Source organism: Corvus moneduloides, chromosome 15 (genome assembly GCF_009650955.1).
Source record: "Corvus moneduloides isolate bCorMon1 chromosome 15, bCorMon1.pri, whole genome shotgun sequence".
NCBI classification, from domain to species: domain Eukaryota; kingdom Metazoa; phylum Chordata; class Aves; order Passeriformes; family Corvidae; genus Corvus; species Corvus moneduloides.
Genome location: NC_045490.1, coordinates 5,732,107 through 5,747,331, shown reverse-complemented (window position 1 = coordinate 5,747,331; position 15,225 = coordinate 5,732,107). Strand labels below are relative to the sequence as shown.

Sequence of the window (15,225 nt, the reverse complement as noted above, 5' to 3'; positions counted from 1 at the left end):
GACAGATGCTCACCACAGCATTTGGGGACATTGCCTCCAGGGTCATCCCACACTGCTCAGCATCTCTGCTCCCATGCTTCCCCAAAGCCTTTAGCTGCAAAGACAGGCAGGAGCTTATTCTTCCTGTCTTATTTCACATGTTTTCTGCTAGCAAAACCACTTTATTTTTCCCCCTTGTTGCCACCTGCCCTTGCTGGACCGTGGTCACTGTCCCTACCTTGCTGTCTGAAGGGTGTCATCTCTCCACGTGTCCCCAGATCTCCCTGGGGATGCCCAAGCACTTTTATTAACAAGCTGCTGAAAGTTAAACACCAGCAACAAAACAACAACAACAACAAAGGTCTTTATTCCAATGACCAGAAAGAAAATTTAATTCCAAGAGCAAAGATAGTAATAAAAACCATAAAGGTGCTCCAAGCAAACTGGAGCAAGTTGCACAGATCCCTTCCCAAAGCAGCCATTCGCAGTTCTGGTCCCTGGCTCCTCCCCAGTGTGACACAGTGCAGAGCCACACTTCTCCCTGCGTGCCCCCATGCCAGCCCCTTGCTGGAGAGATCCACAGAGACCTCTCAGCCCTGGGGAAATGGCAACTCGGGGCAGGTGAGTGGCTTGGGGTGGTGATGTCACTGGGTGAGCCCACATTGATCCTGGGGAAAGAAAGGCACTTCCCAAACTTCAGTGTCATCCTGCCACCTGCCCTGGGACCACAGAGCATCCCTTCATCACCTACCCCAGCCCATGCCAATCTGACATCCCAGGGATATGGCTCCTTGGGAATCGTGGTGCTCCTGGGCCAGCAGCACAGCTCAAAGGTAGAGGAGCAAATCCAGCTCCGAGCTGTCCTCAGCTGCCCTGTGCTCACAGAGATTCCTGGGGAGCAAGCCCTCAGTTCCTGACTGTCACTCCAGGGAGGCACTTTGATGAAGAGGAGGGACAGGGACTTCTCACTCCGGGAGCCAGAAGGACAGGGAAAGGTGGTGGCCCTGAGCAGGGACCTCTCTGGAGCAGTCTCCCACCCCAGGCTCAGCCGAGCAACACATGCAGTAAGGATCACGGCACTGATCTGCTCCCCCACAGCTCTCTGAGGGGGTGTGGGAACTTTGAGAAATGCAGGGATAAAATTCCAGAAGCAACATTAATCCAACGACTGAGTGGCTGTCACTCCTAGAATTGAATCCAAAGCCACTGAAATTATGGATGAAACAAAAATCCCAAATCTTCAGGACTTCCATGGAGGCCTGGTCTGTCCAAAGAGAGTCTTTGCCCTGTGTCTAGAGACAAGCAGCAGCCAAGCACTCGCTCCCTGACAGGTGGCTCATGGCCTCAGTCACTGATCCTACCCCCTCCCTGCCCCTCCAGAGATGTGTATCCCTTTGACTTCACTGTGCTCTTTTGGGGGACACTGAACTATTCTCGGTCCCAAGTGCAAGGGTCCAGCCTTGGCTCAGATCCTGATTTTCTCCTGAGGAGGCAGAAAGTTCACAAGAAACACAGAACAGGGAAAAATTGCATTAGTCAAGGAGCAGAAAGTCTCACAACAAAACTTTCTGAGTTAACTCCCTTGTGCTATCAGCTCCTCCCAGCCCCCAGGTCCGACCCTGTAACCTGAACCCAGCCAGGGTTGGGAAGAGCAGCCTTTGGGTAGGGGGAAAAGCACCAAAGCTGACATATTGCCCCCTCCCACGGTACTTCACAGCATTGGAGCCGGCAGTCAGGAGAGTGCCAGGCAGTGCCCTGGCAAGCAAACACAGCACAGCACCGAGCAGAGCAGTGGGAAGGGGATGTCTTGACCTGAGAGCATTCAAAGAGAACCATCTCCTCACCATGTGGCCATGGAGGTGGTTAGGAGCAGGACCATGAGTTTCAGACTGTTTAATTTAACCTTTCTTCCTGTTCAAATACAAACTAAGTCAAAGCTGTAAGCAGTGGCACAGCCAGCTCCCCAGGATGGGGGAAGCCACTGGCACTTCTCTGCTTCCCCAGTGCCACCTCTCCCCAGCCTCTAAATCTGCTGCAGGGGGCAGGACCATCTATAAAACCCCTAAGCTGTCCTTCAAAGTGAAAGAACCAAAAGTGAGGCAATCCCTGCACTCAGTCCTCTGTCCTAAGGAGAATCCTCCTCCGTGCAGAAGCCACTCAGCAAGTGATTTGGGCTTTGGAGACACAACCCAGCTCTGCACCCCAGTATCCCCTCTGGTGGCACAGCACGGCAGCAGTGGCACCAAGCAGCTCACAGAGGTGGCCCGGCTGGCACAGTGTCGCTGTTGCTGCAGCCGGGCAGAGGGTGCCCAGCTCACGGCTGAGGTCACTATTTTGGCGGGGGGGGGGGCTCAAACCACACTCAAACCATGGAGCAACACACAGAGAAACCCAAGGGTGTGTCCCGAGGGAGGGCAGGGTCAGACGCGGCCCCGGGGGCTGCGCTCGGGCAGGAGGTGGCGGGGCGGGGGCTGCTGCAGCAGGGCCGTGAGGATGTGCTGCAGCTGCGACAGGCGGGCGCGCAGCGATGTGCAGGACAGGAGGTTCAGCTGGTAGGACGGGTCAAGGGGCAGGATGGAGAGGAGCCACCAGCACCACGTCGGGCCGTCTGCTGAAGCCTGGAGAGGAGAGAGGGAGAGATCCCCACATCAGGAGCTGCGAGGTGAATGCAAGGGTGGCCTTCAGGCAGCATCTGATGGGAAACAGTTGCTCTTGTCAGGACAGCAACGCCAGCTTTGGGCAAGGTACTCCTCTGAACAGCCTTTTGTCTGTCCCAGCTCGAAACTGCTGGACAAACTAATTTAATTTCCAGACAAGCATTCCCCAGGGAGCCTCCAGATGCAGATGTAGCTGGTAAAAAGTCTATACTAAAGAGACAATGAAATATCTTGTGCATTTCCTTGTTTAAGCTGGTGCTTTTTGTAAACATGGCGCAAATCCTGCATGGTCAATGTTTTTGAGACACTGGCCATCATTTGAAGAGGTGAGGTACAGGCCATGCAGGCACAGCTGTTGGGCACTGCTTTTGTAAAGTGGCTTTTTTATAACCTGAGACAAACTATGAGGGAAAAGCTCAATTCAGCTGAAGGAAGGGTGAGTAGTTTTGTAATTCCAGAGCACGTCATTAACATGACTGCTGGCCAGGACAGCCTTAGCCTGGGACAAGCCAGCAAGAGTATATTTGTAATGATCCAGAGAGGAAACACTTTCCTAAAGGAGCGAAAATTAAATTTTGGGATTTTTTTTCCTACAGAATCTGAATTTGTCAGAGCAGTATAACAAGCAAATTGGATCCTGTCCTCTTAGCTCCTCACCTCTGGCCAGCTGTGGCTGTCTCAAAGGATCACAGTGAGAAAGGAGACTGCAGACTCAACAAGCTGCAGGGTTCGCTTCTTTGCCAATTTGTTTCGTTGCTTTTTCCCAAAGTGTTTTCAAACCCACACAGTTCAGTTTCTCAGTTCTCATTTAGGAAAAGACTCTGGGAAAGATTTTAGAACTCAGTGCTCCATTTCCAAGAACAGTTTAAAACCATAAAGAAACATCAAGCAGTTTTACAAGACAAGCCCTACCAACTCTATGAATGAGAGATGCTGCAACAGGGGTGAAAAACTGGGTTTGTTTTGTTAATGCTGGGGGGAAGCCGAGTAGGGAAGCAGGGTGGTTAGTGCAGAACAGCACCACTTCAGAGGCTCTCTTGGTACTCTGCTTAGTGCATCCCTTCCCTCAGGGCATTACCTGGATGTCCTCTTCCTTCTCGGGCAGTGGTCCATGCTGCATCAGGATGTGCCTGGAGGGGAGGTCTCCGTGCTCACAGAACCGCTGGGCCAGGCGATAGGTGCTCTCGTGCAGGCACTGCAGCTCCTGCAGCTCCTCCCCAGACACCTGAACAGACACAAGAGGGACACAGGTCTCCATGGGGAGGTTCTGTCCCACTGCAGCCCAGGATTTGGCCCAGCCCTCACCTTCCTGTCCTCCAGGTACTCGATGTCAGCAGTGTGGTAGCCATCCCTGTGCCCGCGGCTCAGCACCCGGAACCGCTGCCGGCCGATGGTGTCCACCAAGGACCTCCCGTCCGCCAGCAGCTCCACCTGACGGATCTCCAGCATGCAGCCGTAGTCAGCAAAGCTGCAGGGACATAGGGACAGAAAACAGGGGCTGAGCTGGGGTAATGGGTGGTGAGAGGGCTGCTTCTCCTGAAGGTACCATCTCCAAAGCAGGAAAAGGCCCAGGAACAAGCTGTCTGGGCAGGGGCAAATTCAGATATTCAATCAAGCCTCCTCCCAGTGCTCATTAAGAGGAGCTGGAGGTCACAGCCAGAGAACCACGGAGCTCAGAGACATCCTGAGTCAGAAGCTGTTCCAAGAATGTTGTGTTTAACAGCCGCCACTGGCTCTGTGCAGCTCCAGTGCTGGCCTCATTACTTGATCCCATTTCACTCTTCAGTGTGGGGAACGCACCACCTCCCTGCTGATTTTATCTGAGAGATGCCACCGATAGGGAATCTTTCTACTCAGTATTTTAGACATTTGGGGCTGAGGCAGAGAGGGCCAAATCAGCTGGGGCAAGGGGAGGCTTGCCCAGGAGCTCACCTTTTCCCATTCTCATATATGCACATGCCGAACCTCCTGGAGCCACTCTCCTGGCACCGCCGGATCATCAGGCGGTACCGAGGCTCGAAGACGTGCAGAGGGCAGGGGATGCCAGGGAAGGACATCGTGCACACGAAGATGGGGATGTTCTTGGTCAGGCTGAGGGACAGAAGGAGAAACCACTGTGATGCCTCCCCAAGCAAATCTCATCCCAATAGCTCTGCATCAGCTGCTCCCCCAAACCAGGTGTGTCCTTTCCCACAAGAAGTGAGCAGAGCAACACTAAAGCTTCCACTTGGCTCACCAAGAGACCAAAGACACATTCTGCCCACAAAACAGCTCCTTGCAAAGATGGTCCCTCACCCCCAGGTGCCCCACTGGCCATGTCCACGCCCACCAGCACTGCTGCAATGTCATCTTGGAGGTGGGACAGACATCACTTGAGCAGAACCAAGCCAGAGCAATGGTATGGGGTGTGGACAGCCCCCTCAGAGCGCATTCCAAGTCCCCATGTGCACACACACACACAGGAGCAGTCCCTGCTTACTTGGAGAGCTCTGCCATCTCTGCCCGGTGCAGCTCCCGGCGCTCAGCCAGCTGTGTGGGGAAGGTGGCCAGCATGATGTCCTGCAGCAGCACCGTGGGGCTGTACCTCCCAGCCTTCAGGTACTAAAAGGAATTAAACCCAAAAATAGGTTGGAGAAGAACAGGGAGGAAGCCCTGGGGCCCTGCCGGACTCTGAATCACGCTCACTTTTATTGGAACTGAAGGTAATTTTAGACCAGAGAGAGTCAGGGATAAAACCCATTGGGGGATGTTGAGCCATCGAGCAGGATGGGATGTCAGCTCCACCGAGACCTCCAGACACAGCTCAGAGCCAGGGCCCATCCAACGCAGCGTCCTGTCTCTGACAGTGATGCAGTCCTTGTATGACAACCTAATTTCCCTGATGGTCTCATCCAAATCCCTTTTCATTAAAGATTAAAGCAAATCTCCAGGCTAGCAGGTTTCCCATCCATTTCCATTTTTTAAAGTAATTAGGATTTGCTTCTCTCTCTCTCTCTCTTTTCTCCTGTTTACAATCTCACTAAATCACTGTGGCATCTTGTGGAAATGAATCTCTTGGTCTTAATTATCAACTGTCTGGTCATTCCCATGTGAGTGGAGCTGACACCACCATGCCAGGGAGCTGCTAATTTAAGAGCACTGCACCTTCCCACCTCAGCCCTGGGCACACAGCCAGCAGCTGGAGCTGGTTCCCAGCTCTCCCTCGGGCTCCATCCCTTGGGACTCATGCCCTCACCTCTCTCAGGCTCTGTTTGCAGAGGGGGCAGTTGGGCCGGTGGTCCAGGCAGCGTTCGAGGCACTCCTTGCAGAAGGTGTGACCACAGGGCGTCGTCACTGGCTCAAAGAACATCCTGCAAAGGATGATCACAGTCAATGGATTGCAGAGAACAACAAAGGGAAAGGAGCACAGATAAGTCCAGCAGACACAGACTTTAATTAGTCTTTTAATTAGAAAGGCTGGGCTCAGACTGCTGGGCTTGCACAATGATGTAAGATGAGAATTGTTCCTGGCCTGAGCTCTGCTCCCCATGTCTGCTGGGTCTCGATGGAATCCCAGTGGACCCCATCAGTACACACATGGCACCCCTTAGTCCTGCCAGGGCTGTGGTTCCCCTGATACCCACAGCAGTGTGTAACACAACAGGCAGTGACAGGAAAGTGCCTCCTCCCCTGCTCCAGGAACAGAGCCAGCAACAAGCACTCGAGTTGCCCACAAGTAGCTCCAGGATCAGAAATTAAATTAAGGTCTTGGGAAAGCCCTGACTCCTCCTGAACACTGTTTTCTGCTTTCAGAAGACACCCAAATTCACATATTTCAGATCAGATGCAGCCTAAATTTCTCTCCCCCATGCCATGCACAGACCTGGAAAAAGCTGCCGTGCAGGAGACCTTGACCGACTTGCGCGTCTGGCAGTGCAACACCCACCCAGCTCTCTGCCAGCAGCCGCTTGCACAACTCCCCCACGTCCTGGGACACACCAGGAATAACAGCCTGCTTTCAGCATGCCCTGTGGCACTACAACACCAGCTCCTCCCCAGCCCTGAGCCAGCAGACAAACACAGGCTCTACCCTGTTCCCTTTTCCACCTGCACCAGGCAAAGAGCTCAGAAATGTTCCTCTCTAGGTCTGCAATATCCCCATCATGGATGGAATTTCCCTGGGCAACACCTTCCTGTCCCAGCCTGCAGGTACAAAGGGCAACCACTGCTTTTGGTCTTTGACCCCACTGAACATCCCCACCTCCACATCTATGTCCCAAGGGATACAGCAGCAGTGATGCTGCGCCCTGAGACAGGGTGATCTGAGCTTCTGCCACCCGGCAGGGTGTCCCATGCCCCTGCCTTCCCCTCTCATCTCTACTGAAACCTACATATCAGCAGTACTCAGGACTGAGCTTGTACAAAGATGTGAAGAAAGATGCACACCAGTAAAGAAAACCCAGCAGGTGCTAATTCCTCATCCTTAAGGCTCTCCTGCTGGAGAACTCACCGTATGCAGAGGGAGCACTCCAAGTCAGAGATGCTCAGTGACTCCCCGAGGCATGGCTGGGTACACTTCGCTGCTGCTGTTTCCTCCTTGTTATCTAGTGGCAAAAGAGAAGAGAAGACAACCCCCCATTTCGATATAGAAAATTAATCTTTGCTTTCTGACCTTGTTCTGAGGCCTAACTGCCCTACAAAATGCTTTGAAAGTGTCAAAGAAAAACAAAACCACTAGGAAATGCAACATAAATCCCTCTCTTAACCCAACCATGTTCATCCATAGCTGGAGTGTCAGTGGGTCTCATGGTATGTGGTGGAGAAAGGTGGTATCTCCTTTTTCAGGCAGGGAAACTGAGGCATTGGGCAGTGAGATGGCCCAAGAAGCTCCAGGATGGAAGTCTCTGGAGACCTGCCATGAGCCATCACTGCTTTATGCAAACCCAGGTATGTGGCAGCCACCTGGCTGGACACTGATGGCAAGTTAATGCTGATGGAGGTGCTGCTTCCCCAGCTCATGGCATGTCCTGTCCCCCACATGGAAATTTATTCTAAACCAAAACCCATCTAAACCCATGGGAAACAAAGAAAGGCTGTCCTGACTCCACAGAGGGAACAAGTGATGACTGGCTTTAGCAAGAACTTGTCACCAAGCTGGAGCCAAAAGTTCACCAGCTCAACACAGGAAGATCAGGTGGATCCTCCTCACGTGCATGACAAGCAGAGAATGTCCTGGCCAGAGCTGCCCCATCATGTGCCCATGGGACATTTGTTTGTTGAGCTGGATACAGTGCAAACACCAAGTTTTCAGTGCCAAAATGGATTTAAAAGATGTATTTTACATGAGACAACACTGTGGTACCTTTGATGACACTCACCCAACAACCACTGGCCCTGACTCTCTGCTGAAGTCTCCGGTTCTTGCTGTCGCCCCGGCTGGGAAGGGGTGGCTGTACCCTGGCAGTGCTCAGACCCAGCACCCCCTCGGCCATCTGCCAGCTCTCTCTCCTGATCCTAGGCACAGCAAGATGAAATTGAGCCCAAACCCTCCTCTCCCTCTGAATGCACAGCCCCATCTGTCCCACCAAGCCTGATGGCACCAGGAGGTTTTCCGGTGTGCTGCTGTACATTAACATCTTGCATCTGCAGGACAGCAGGAGCATGGCCTGAACATTGCTGCCCATCACATGGTTAAAACATGGGTTCACTCTGGTCAGACCTACCAACTACTATTTGGATGTATCTGAGCCCATTTTCTGAATTCCCTCTTCTCTCCAAACCCCCTAAGTTTGTTTACAGACAGCAAAGAGAAAAATACAAGCTGCCCTTAACAGCTGCTAATGGTCTGAACTATTCTCAAGTGTGTTTTTTAGATGAAAAAAATTGAAACTCACTTTTTTTCTTTTTTTTCTTCCTGAATGTAGTGAGATGAACAGAGAGAGGAAGTCTCCTCTATTTCCCGAGTCCCCATGGCATCAGCCCCGATGGTACCTGCTCTCCCACCCTCCACAACCCGCAGATTCTCATCCCAGCACACCACCAGGTAAACATGGCTACATGTCCTGCACAATCTCCCCATATCACACCTCCTTTCCTGTCACTGGACAAGTGGGATGTCCCAGAGGGGCATTAAGTCTCCTTGCAGACTCAGATATTGCAGGCTCTTACCTGAGCTTGTGTGGAAGATGGGAGTGCTGTGCTCCCTCCACCGACCTGGGAACCAGCTGAGCTCAGGTGAGCATCACCCAGGTGTGCAGCAGCCGTGTGTGGCTGAGGAGCATCGGCTTCCCCGAGGATCTGCATGGACAAAGCAAGGGTTGGGGGATGCTAGGAGGAAAAAGCAGGGAGGTGGGAGGGCTGCCAGGCTCCCTCTTTTTCCCCAAAGCACCCTTCTGCTCACTGCAGGAGGTGTCTGTGCTGACTGAGCACTCTGTTGAGTCCTTCAGAGGACAAGGACATCTCCCTGTGTGATGTGAGAGCCCAGGAACCCACCATGGCAGAGCCCACACACCTTCTCCATCTCTCTCCGAGCCGGCTGGAAATGGGGACTGAGTGTCAAGCAGTGCTCCCAGGCCAGCAGGGCTTCAGCTCTCTGTCCCATCTCCAGAAGCACCTTCCCTTTCCTGAAGAAGGCCTGCAGAGCAGAAAAACCTGTGGTGACTATAAGACAGTGACCAGCTGAGCGTGTGCCCCTTCAGCTCCTATGCAAGCCCTGGGGGAATGTCCCTCCTGCCTGCTCCCATCCCAAACCAAAGCACCCGGATATGTCACTGATCCCCTGCTCAGACTTGGCTAAAAAAACCCAGGACTCTCCAAAGTGCAGCAGTTGTAAAAGCCAAGCCTAGCGAGAGCTGGAGAAGGAGGGAAGGAAGGACACGGTGCCAGACCTCTCCTGTGAGAGCAACACAGCACCTGCCAGCTGGGTTAGCAACCTAAAATGGGTCTGTCAAGTGCATTTCTGAGCAGGATAAATCCACTGGCTTGGAGAATTCAGGAGGGGGGGAACTGCTCCTGTACAATAATACTTGGCTCCAGTGGATGTGGCCTTCACTCACCTGGTGGTCTCCAGGCTCAGCCCTGCACACAGCATCCAGGTCCTCCAGTGCCTGAGGATACTGCCCCAGTGCCACGAACGCCTCTGCCCGGCACAGCCGCAGGGAGCTGCAGTCCAGGGCTGGAAAGAGAAATGCGGTCACTCGTGTGATGAGCCCATGGTGAGGCAGTGGGGCTGGGTGAGGCTGGGGAGAGGCCACCACAGTGGGACAGTCAGTCCCTGTGCCATTGCCTCACGCTGAGCACAGCCTGGTCCTGCAGTGCTCTTCCTCAGGAGTCACAGGTCCTGTAAGTTTCTGCAAGGAAATTATTTCCCCTAAATACCCAGTTTTAAACTCTTTGAGGCTCTTCCCTTTGTTTTTTCCTCCATCTTCCACAAACACTCTCACCCAAGAGGCCCCACCATTGCCTCGGGGCTCAGCCATGCTGGGATCTGGGCTTTCATCCATCTTTTTGGGATGCAGCATAAAAGCTCTACCATACACGTAGTCCCTACAGGGCTGTGGCCACAGGAGGCTCTGTGATGTGACTCACCTAGCAGAGTCACAATAACATGTTACCAAACAAGACTGCAGTGCTGGATACCTTAATTCCAAGACCTACCTGGCTGTCACTGCTCTCCTGGGGCAGATGAGAAGCCAGGGGGGTGTAAGAATCTGTCTGCACCACAGGACCTTCGGCTTGGGGTTGACCCCTTGACTTGGGGTTTCCAAGTATGAGAAAGGCTGAGATTTCCCAAAACAGAGGAAGAGAACTGAGCATCCAGTTCCTTGTCAGCGAGATGTCACTGATGGGATGTCAGGGGGCTGGGAGCACAGGTCCCACAGCCACTGCTAGTCATGACACCAAGCATTACATGCTCCTGCCCTTTTCTAAATAACTGGCAGCGATATCTTCTTCTTTCCTGCCTCAGAAAACCACATAAAGACCTTCCTTCCTATCAGCACTGCCAGTGGCAGAATTGGGTTGGGGGATTTCAGGGAAAGCGAGGAAGCAGCACCCCAAGAGCCCACACTCATGGAGTAACCAGGTGTGGCAATGTTTGTGGGTTTGAAAAGCAGAGATGCCCAGACCCACCCCGTTACATCACAGCTCATGGAGGTGACCTACATCCAGTGCAGTGCTGCTTTTCCAGCTCAGGTAACAGGTCTGTGCCTCCAGTCCTGCATCCCTCCAGCTCTGAGCATCGGCTCAAAGCTGCTGAGGGCTGGGGTTGGAGACTTGTTGCTCTCTGGTCCATTTGGGGAGGCCTCCAGTGTCAGGCTGGTCCCCCCACTGGCTCCCAGTTCCCGGGGGGATGATGGTAGGTCCAGCACAGGTAACTTCTGGTGGCCCTGCAGGATGCTGGCACTGAGGCCAGCCCTGTATCATAAATAAGGCACCATTCGCAGGCACTGCTGCTGCATTTGCTGTGGCAAATGTGGTGTGGGCAACATCGCCTTGCTGAAGGGCCAGGAGCTCTCTCAGGGGCAAGCTGGGTCCATGGGCCTGGCTGGCAGCTGATCAACAATCATCAGGAAACATCACTGTTAGTGATGTCTCCTGCACTTCCAAGCCCAGCAGCATTTCCTCCTGGCCCAGTTCAAACACGGTGCTGACGCAGCTCTGCCAGCAAGCTGCAGGTCGGGACTGGCAGCTCCATGACAGCCGGGTGCAGGAAGCATCTGCCCCTTTCCCTGCCTGCCCCTGCTGTCACCCTGCCCAGGCACACACCACTGCTTATCACAGAGGAGGAAACTCTGCCATGGCTATTGCTTCCTTGTCCCCGTGCCCAGCATGGAGCATAGGGAGACTTTGCTCCCTACCTGGTGTCACCCTAACCCAGAGAGCAGCAGAGCCAGGCACAGCCACTCCTGCACCACTTCTCCACTGACCATGCTGAGCTGTGCAGCAGAGCAACACCTGGTCCCTGGCAGCTTGTTTTCCTTTATAATATTAGCCAAGACCCTAGGGCTCGAGTCAGGAAACATAGGAACTTGCTGCTCAGTACCCCATCCCACAAGCACCCATCCAGAGGTGAAATATCCCAGCCCCTGAGGACGGGTAAGGATGAACAAATAGGTACAAAGTCCAGATGCTTATTTTCCATGTGGGCAAACCCATTCAAACATTTGCACAGCCCAGCAATAGAACGACTGATTTGGCAAAAAAAAACCCCATTCCAGATGTGTAAAACAGGGCAATGAATCCTGCATTTCTCTGCTGCTACAGCTATTTTTGATCTATGATATCATTACACAGCAGGGCCATCAGCCAGCTGGCAGCCTCACAGACTCGCCAGCCTCCATGCTCCAGGCATGTCAGAGGGCCTCCTGTGCTACACGTTACACTGCATTTCTCTGTTGTTCACTCAGAAAACATGAAGATAAAAAGTTGACAGTTTAGTTCCACCCAAGCAAAGCGAGCTGGGCTACAGGCTGGGCTGAGCAGGGCACTGCAAACTGGCCCTATCACACCACAAATAAAATATTCCCGAGGGTCTAACATTTATCAGTGGTTCTGTTTCAAAGTGAAAGGCAGCCCGTAAAAAGTTGTGCAGCCGAAAGCTGGCTGCAGGCTGCAGGAGCTGGAAAACGCATCCTGAAAGCACCACCCACGTGGCTGAGCCTGGCAGCCCCTGGCAGCAAGCACGGGTTCACTGGAGCTGAGGCTGTGACTGCAATTTCCTTGTCGCCCTCAGCCAGACTTTCCTGTCTTTCGGGGAACAGACGTGCAGGGAAGAGTGAGGACAGAGTTTGCAATGCTTCCTCTTTATACTCACAAGGGATTTTTAAAGAAATGTGTGATTGTACACCCCGATCAGGCAAAAGCCTGGAAAATAAGTACTAGAGAAGTGTACATGTGCCTTTGCTCTGAAGGAGGGTGTGCAGTGAGAGATGGATGCCTCTGGAGGTTGCATAAAAGAACCTGTTTTCTGCTGCCAACACCAGGATCGACCGGTCCGCTCAGCCCTTCGTTTCCAGGCTTACCCTGAACCTCTGGCACTTGTCTCGAAGCAGGCGATGAATAAGAGCCTGCGCTGCGGGAGGGGAGCTCAGTGCTGTCATAGAAACGACGTGGAGAAAGGAAATTCTGCCTCCGCCGCCCCAACCCCCTGCTCCAGACATATTGTATAACCCCTTTTATTTAAGTATTAACTTTCCAAGAAATCCACTTACAGCCACACATTGAAGCAGATCAAACCCCACCCCTCGGGCCCGATCCTGGCCCTGCAGCCAAATGCAGCCAGAGCCGGCTGCAGAAGGGGCCGGGCTGGGGGCTGACCGGCACGATGGGGCTGGCACAGCAGCTCCGCCAAGGTTGTGTCCTCACCAGGCTTTGGGGGGAGAGGACGTGTCCATCCCGGACTGGACAAGTCCCAACCACTTAACATAATGGCCACCCCCCTGGGCAGAGCTCTTCCTCTGACCCTGAAATATTGCCGGGCTGCAAGATGTGAGTATCTGCTGCACTTCCCTCTCCAGAGGCACGTGGCCGATGGGACACAGGCAGCGGGCCTGGCCGGGGATGAGCAGCGCGGTTTGCCTGACAGCCCACCGCTCCCAGCACCTCGGGACATCCACGGATATGGAAGAAATGCCCAGCAGCTGCGTTCCCCCTTCCCATCCCCATCCACACCAGCCCTCCCTTACAACACTTCCAGCTTCCCACGTCTTCCAGCTCTGGACCGTGCGGGCTTGGAGTGCACTGAGCTGCTGGGACACGGTGACCTACATTGGTACCCACATTGGTATCCACCTGCTGCAACAGCCCAGCCCGTGCCTCCCCGTCTCTGCTGCTGGGCTGGCCCCTCGCACCCCGCACCCCACCATCCGCACTCCCAGCCCCTGAGCCCGGTGGTCCTTACCCAGCTCGACCCCTCTCTGCGCCATCCTCAGCGCCTCCCGCGCGTCCCCGCGGGCGAGGCGGTCGCGGACGCGCTCCGCCAGCCCGGCCAGCCGCCGCTGCCGCTGCACGCATCGCTCCAGGATCCCGCACAGCACCACGCTGCACCTGGCCGCCTCCACGCCCAGCAGCTCCGGCCGCTCCTGGCACAGCGGGCAGCGGGACGGCCCGGCCGCGCCGAGGCACGGCTTGCAGAAGGAGTGGCCGCAGGACGCGGTCACCGGCTCCCAGAGGAGCAGGCGGCAGCAGGGGCAGCGCAGCAGGTCCAGCCCGAAGGGCCGCCTGGAAGGGCTCTCCCCGGGCGGCGGGGAGCTCGGGCTGGAGGGGCCGCTCATGGCAGCGGTCGGGGGAGCTGTCCCTAAAGCCGGCGGTGCCCGCACGCCCCGGCCGCCGCTCAGACTGCGCTCCGCAGCGCTCCCGCCCCGGCCGGCCCGGCGGAAGCTGCGGCTCCTGGCCCGGCCCGCCCCGTCCCGCCGGAGGGACCCCGGGCGGGCGCCGGTGGCGGGGCTCCCCGGGCCGCCATTGGCCGCCGCCGCCCGCGCCGCCCCGCCTCGGCCGCGTTTCGTAACGGAGCCCGCGGTACCGGGGGCGCCGCGGAGGGCGAGGGGCGGCCCCGGCTGGGGGTTGGTGTGCAGGTGGGTGCCGACCGCCCCGAGCCGGGCCACGGGGGAGGGGGGGATGCTTCGGAGCCGGGAGGCAGGGATGCTGGCGGGCTCCGAGCAGCCGGGGTGCGGGGTACGAGTCGGACGCGCGGGCTGAAGCCGTGCGCCGGGCGGAGGAGAGCTCTGCGCCAGCTGGGCACGGGGTCCCAGGCGGTCTGGGGCACGCTGAACCTGTTGCAAGGGAGATGCATTCCCTCACCACAGAGTCATACAACAAAAAGGTCAGTAGCTCTTGCGTAGCAGGTGCCGAGAAAAACAGCTGAAAGCTGGCAACTCTGGAGCTTAGTAGATCAGACTTTACATAAGGATGATGCACATTCCCCAAGGGCTCATTTGTGTGTCCCCAAAAACGATCCAAACCCACGCACACAGTGGAAGAGCTGCGCAGGGAGGGAGATCACCAGCAGGATGTCAGTGCAGGTGAAACCTGTGCCCCGCTGAGGGAGTGGTTGGCAGAGGTTTGGGCTGTAGAGCAGGTTTTGTTTCCTAATGTATCGCAATTACATGAAACAGCTCATGAGTAGTTTTAAAAGCTCAACAACTAAGCATTTTATGTGGGCTTGATAGGCTTCATTGCTTTCTCCGTTATCTTTTTAAGTGATCCCTCCAGACTGGAGAAAGCTCGGATGACATTTGGTAACACTGCCCTGGAAAGCTGAGCATGGCATTAGGGACAGCGGTCACCCTGGGAGCACTGGAGTCTGTCTGGGACTCTGCCCAGCAGTGGACATGTTCCACGTCCCCATCGGCAGGGTCAGTCTTTGGTTCTCTCTCCCCGACTCCCAAGGACCTTGCACATCACTTCCCTCAGCAGTTCTCCCATGGGCATTTCTCAGGTGGATTACGCTCAATCAAACCAGATGCTCTCCTTTCATGGTTTAGTTCTCATCATGGCTCATTTTTCCAGCAAAACCTGGCTATTCACTGAAAAAAAAAGATTGCCATCAAGGAGGCCTCACCAGTTTTGCGTCCAGATTACCCCTCAAGAAGGGCACGTTCCTGGCTCCTGT

At 54.9% G+C, this 15,225-nt stretch overlaps 1 protein-coding gene across 1 annotated transcript; it reads right to left on the bottom strand.

The window, feature by feature from the left end:
* Positions 1-323: 323 nt before the first annotated feature.
* Positions 324-13,998, bottom strand: LOC116451536 (LON peptidase N-terminal domain and RING finger protein 1-like). The gene is made up of 12 exons (XM_032125121.1): positions 13,516-13,998; positions 9,671-9,789; positions 9,127-9,249; positions 8,784-8,912; positions 7,994-8,129; positions 7,126-7,219; positions 5,872-5,986; positions 5,116-5,237; positions 4,569-4,727; positions 3,942-4,104; positions 3,715-3,861; positions 324-2,597 (listed from the first exon to the last, which is right to left on the bottom strand). The coding sequence occupies exons 1-12, from the start codon at positions 13,886-13,888 to the stop codon at positions 2,400-2,402; spliced, it is 1,878 nt and encodes a 625-aa protein (XP_031981012.1). The 5' UTR covers positions 13,889-13,998; the 3' UTR covers positions 324-2,399.
* Positions 13,999-15,225: the final 1,227 nt, after the last annotated feature.

Coding starts and splice junctions, on each gene's coding strand:
- LOC116451536 (XM_032125121.1), bottom strand. CDS start 13,888: ATGAGCGGCCCCTCCAGCCCGAGCTCCCCGCCGCCCGGGGAGAGCCCT. Junction 4,728..5,115: donor GAGATGGCAGAGCTCTCCAA/GTAAGCAGGGAC, acceptor TCTGTCCCTCAG/CCTGACCAAGAACATCCCCA. Junction 3,862..3,941: donor AGTACCTGGAGGACAGGAAG/GTGAGGGCTGGG, acceptor GTGTCTGTTCAG/GTGTCTGGGGAGGAGCTGCA.